The sequence below is a fragment of the Alosa pseudoharengus genome, unplaced genomic scaffold, assembly GCF_046254945.1.
Source record: "Alosa pseudoharengus isolate Yale_2024_CS ecotype anadromous, Long Island Sound unplaced genomic scaffold, YU_APseudo_1.1 YU_APseudo_1.1_scf_14, whole genome shotgun sequence".
NCBI lineage: Eukaryota > Metazoa > Chordata > Actinopteri > Clupeiformes > Clupeidae > Alosa > Alosa pseudoharengus.
The window spans coordinates 8,179,742-8,184,741 of NW_027468609.1; the positions used below are offsets into that span (position 1 = coordinate 8,179,742).

Sequence of the window (5,000 nt, forward strand, 5' to 3'; positions counted from 1 at the left end):
GGGCAGCTGTAAAGAAGGTCGAGGCTCTCACTTGATTGAATAAGAGTGTTCACATCCATTTACAGGGCACTGTGGCTTGAAGTCTAAATAGCATGCATCGATTGAACATACTGCAAAAGATGTGAGTCAACAGTGGAAAGTTTAGAAACTCTGGAAAGACTGGTGTGTGTGAGAGAGAGTGTGAGTGTGTGTGCATGCATGTGTGTGTGTGTGCGTGTACATTTGTGTGTGTGTGTGTGTGTGTGTGTGTGTGTGTGTGTGTGTCTGTGTGTGTGGATGTGTTTGTTTGTTTGTGTGTGCCTATGTGTGTGCATATACTGTATATGTCTGTGTGTGTGTGTGTGTGTGTGTGCACCTCTAACAGCCACCCTCATCTCACCAGGAGCTCAATCTGGTGATAAAAAAGCCCCTCTCAAGATCATCCGCTTAGAAACACGGCACCCATGAGCAGCCAGTTGGCACCACTTTAAAGTAACCAATGAATGTCACTTTCGCTTAACGCCCCGTATTAGCCGTTTCCATGGTTTCGCCCAGAGGTCACCATTTCCTTTCAGCTGCTGATGGCTCTTTGAAATGTGTCACTCCTTCAACCAGGATGCAATAAAGGAATGTGTGTGTGTGTGTGTGTATGTGTGTTTGTGTGTGTGTGTGTGTGTGTGTGTGTGTGTGTGTGTGTGTGTGTGTGTTTGTGGTGAGGGGTCACTGAATCAAAGGCCATGGTCCAAACCCGGAGACATGCAGTCAGGTTTTAAGAGGAGAATCATCTTGGAGCATTAACTCCAGCTCAGCTCATCTTGAAGCCTCGTTCACACCCTGCCCTTGGCTTGACCCACCAGACAGACTGCCCTCTTATCTGTCCAACTGGCACCGGAGCGGGTGGGCTCGCTACCCCCATGCCCCCTTGGATGGGTGGAGGCCCGGGCCGTTATGGAGCTGACGTTTAAACACCTGCCTGGAGCTTTCGTCTCTGGCCAAGTCCCTCTTGTGTGTGTTTGGAGTGGGAGGGGAAGACACACGCGTGTGGTGCCCTGCAACGATCGAACATCTGACCGACTAGAGACACTGGAGGCTGCTCATGTCTAGGAGCGGAGGGACAGATTGGCCGATCGGCCGTTGGACCCTCACAGAGTGGCATGGCTGACCATGTCTAACGTGGAGCTTCAGTCAGCCGCAGTGCAGTGGAGACTGTCCAAATGGACACAGAAAGAGAGAGAAAGAGATAGAGAGAGGAGACAGAGAAAGAGAGACAAAGAGAGAGACAAAGAGAGAGAGAGAGAGAGAATGTGTGCGTGACTTTGTCTTATTGTATCTGTAAATGTGAGATTGAGATGTAAATGTGAGATTGAGATTCAGCAAGAGCATATCAGACATAGAGTCTCATTTTTATGAATACTAATCTGCTGTGTCAGCATTAAGAGTCTGATTTGCATCGCGCATGTGCTCAAATAACAATGCTCCTTTTTTTTCTACAGGTGTCTCATTTCCTTTTCACAGAGCGCAGTTACTTTGAGACTCAGCAGAAGGGCGCCCAGACGGGCCCATGGCATGATAGGGACTTTGATCGATGCCATCAAAGTTAACGACACTGGCTATGATGTAAATGCCATTCCGGTGAGGGAAATAAAATGAAAAGAAAAATAAAACAGCATATAACTGACTGGTTGGCTGACTGACTGACTGTGATCTCCTCTGCATCTCTGATGATGACAAACTCTGCAAGCAGGGAAACAACACACGCCAGTGGTAACAGAGTTGGGAGACACTAAGCGTCACACAGAGATCAAAGGGGCTTTAACAGACCAGAGGAATGAGAGAGAAATAGAGAGAAAAGATGGGGGGAGAGAGAGAGAAACAAAAGAGAAAATAAAAGACTTGAAGTGTCTGGTGGGGTGATGAGGGTGAGAGAGGTGGCAAGTGGGGTTAGTGGTCGCCCATGTTGTCCTCTCTCTGCTTTCCACCCTTTCTTGAACTCCCACTCCTCTCTGGCTGTAGGTCACCTTTCACTGGAGAGCTTCTCTTTAGGCCAGGCCCTTAGCCGCCGCTAATTAGCTGTAGCATGTTTGGGTCCAGCTGCCTTGCCCTGCCCTGCGGCCTCATTAGGTGGCTAACTGAGGCGGCTTTGTCACAGCTGAATGGCTTAGCAACAGCGTTACACCTCCTTGTGCTCGCCGTCATGGTCAGGGCTCACAGCTAGTGGACATGGGAGACAAAGCTGGGGGCAGATGTGATGAGTGTGGTGGCCGAGATCTGTGACTGTAAGATGGACATACTGTATACACGTGCCACACATGTCAGCAAAGTGATCAGAGGGGGCAGTGAAACACTCACTAATAATGCCACGGATCAACTAAATAGTTCAATGTGCCTTGTTTGCTGTGCTTTTGTTTTATTTGTTTGTGGCTGCAGTTGAGTGTGGCATTGCCTTGTGCCCCCATTTTTAGCTTACTGAGGATTTTGATATTTATTATTAAACACCATGCCAGAGAATATAATCTACTGGACTCTCATCGGAGTCGGACCACAGTGAATTTTTCCCCATCTCTTTCAAACAACAAACAACAAAGTAACATGAATAGAATAAATCCTGAGAAAAATCCTGTCCAATTGATTTTCTTACTAAACACCACTGACATCTTACAGAAACACACCAGTGGCCACACACACACACACACACACACACACACACACACACTTACCGGCCACAGTGACTTTGGCGGTGCGGCTGACGATGGCGCCCACGCCCTCCAGCGTGGCCAGGCACTGGTAGAGGCCCTCGTCGGGCCGGTGGTGGCGCGAGTGCACCACGTTGTGGACGAGCAGCGAGCCATTGGCCAGCTGCTGCCGCCGCTCGTCCACCATGGCGCTGAGCAGCACGCCATCCTTTTTCCAGGCGATGGCCGGCACGCCGCCCTCCGACTGTGCCTCGCAGTCCAGCTGCAGCACACCTCCCCGCACCGTCACAGTGTCCAGCGGCTCCAGCACGAAGCGCAGCTCCACGAAGCCCCGCGTCACCTCCCCACCTGAGAGGGAGAGGGAGAGGGAGAAAGGAGAAGGCATGTTAGCATTGTTTAGCACGGCCTACAGTTTATGGATGTTGGGCGTATTGGAAGATATCATAGAAAACATTGTCATCATCATCATCAAAAAGATGGACAGGCATTGGTCACCGTAACACTAAAAACACGCTATGTAATACTTTCCACTTGCACACAGATGAAAGTGCACAGGATGAGAAACCAGAGCAGAGTCTAAGGCACACATTCATGCAGACACTCTAAATTAGGTTTGTGAATGCTACTATTCCGTATGTGTAAACATTCAGTAGATTAACACAGCCTTATTCTCAATGATAAAGTCCCAGGGACCCTATCACAGTATAAATTGCAGTTCTAATAGAGCATGTCGGAGGGTAGCAAAGCACTGGAAATGAGAGAGGAATGTGTTTCTTCAGGGCTTGAAGGGTCACGCTTCACTTTCGAAATCAGCTGAAAGATCTATTTGCTAAAATGTGAGAGTAAAAGATATGTGGAGATAGCTTTGGGAATAGCTTTGATACTTGACACAGAGGTAACATTTTCACATTCAATTCCACAGACCCAGTCCCTTCTGGTATCCACGGAAACCCTGACATACTGACATCGCTGTGCTACAATGTGGCCTGTCACCTCTATTATTTTAACTGCTTGGTGAAAAATAGCAGCCGTGTGAAGGAGAGGCATTTAATGGACCTTTAGCTTTTTTGATTGAAGGCTTTACATAGTGTAGGTGGACTGCTGATTAGAATAACTTGTCATACTTTCAGGAAACGTATAATTATTCATGTTCTGCAAATGCACACCGTCATACAGTTTGTGCAGTGCTGTGTGCTTGAACACGTCATCAATTTTCAGTGATGTTTTTATATGTTGTGAAATAAAAGCTTTTTTACTTCTGCTATTGCAATGTTTTTTTTACATTGGACAGGCAGTCATGTTGTTCATAATCAAATTTCATCTATACATGTGTTTATAGATACTGTAGTCTGATACAGAATAGTGCTTCCTTTCCCACCAGTAGACCAATGGACCATGGAGTTGTGGGTTGAGAGGTTTTCCTGAGGTAAATAGTGATTGGCTTTACACATCCTTCCACTGTCTTGTACTTTTGCTTTGCTCCTCAGCGTCAGGATTTAGAGCTGAGCGACAGTTGACCCAGTTACGGAAACACAAAACCAATAAGAGCCCAACTGTCTTTGGTTTTTATCGGCACCTCTTTTCAGTGACCGATTATGAACAAGTGCTGCCATCAGATTTTCAGGTATGAAAGATTAAAGTGGTGTCATTCTGGGGGCACGGGTGCAAAAAAATGATACACAAGCCTGCCTCTCCCAAAATTAATCAACCGTGGATTAGTGACTTTCCATCCTGCTCGACGCTTTCAAATATGAGTTCAGCTTTGACGCTGAGAATAAAAATGTCAGGCAACGTGACAGGAAGACAAAAGGAAAAACAAAGTGTGTGTGTGAGAGAGAGAGAGAGAGATAGAGAGAGAGATGAAGGAGAAAAGAAAGAGAGTCACAAGTAGAGTAGCCGGCCCAGTGGAGAGTATGGCGAAGCATTACTCTATGCATTACTCTATGCACTGTGTGCTTCTTGTACTTCCTGCTAAAACAAACAACAAAACAAACAAAACAACAAAACAACTGGTGTGCAACTAGCTTGGGTGCTGAATGAACAGAAGCCACAGACGCTTCCCATAGCCGTGCGCGGAGCTTCTGAGCCTCCCTGGCAACGCACAGAGGCCCCAGAGAAGCCAGCAGCAGCAGCACAGTGCAGGAGGGCCAGCACAGGGAGCTGTGTGGGGGAGCAGCACAGTGCATAAGGGCCAGCAGCAGCACAGTGCATAAGGGCCAGCACAGGGAGCTGTGTGTGTGGGGGAGCAGCACAGTGCAGGAGGGCCAGCACAGGGAGCTGTGTGGGGGAGCAGCACAGTGCATAAGGGCCAGCAGCAGCACAGTGCAT

At 47.9% G+C, this 5,000-nt stretch overlaps 1 protein-coding gene across 1 annotated transcript in view; it reads right to left on the minus strand.

Moving 5' to 3' along the window:
• The window catches only part of dcc (DCC netrin 1 receptor), a 153,581-nt gene extending 150,524 nt beyond the window's left edge, over nt 1-3,057 (minus strand). Inside the window, exon 1 of the mRNA XM_076284959.1 lies at nt 2,697-3,057. Coding sequence (XP_076141074.1) covers nt 2,697-3,057 — 361 coding nt within the window. The remainder of the gene's footprint in view (nt 1-2,696) is intronic.
• Between the last annotated feature and the right edge of the window lie 1,943 nt (nt 3,058-5,000).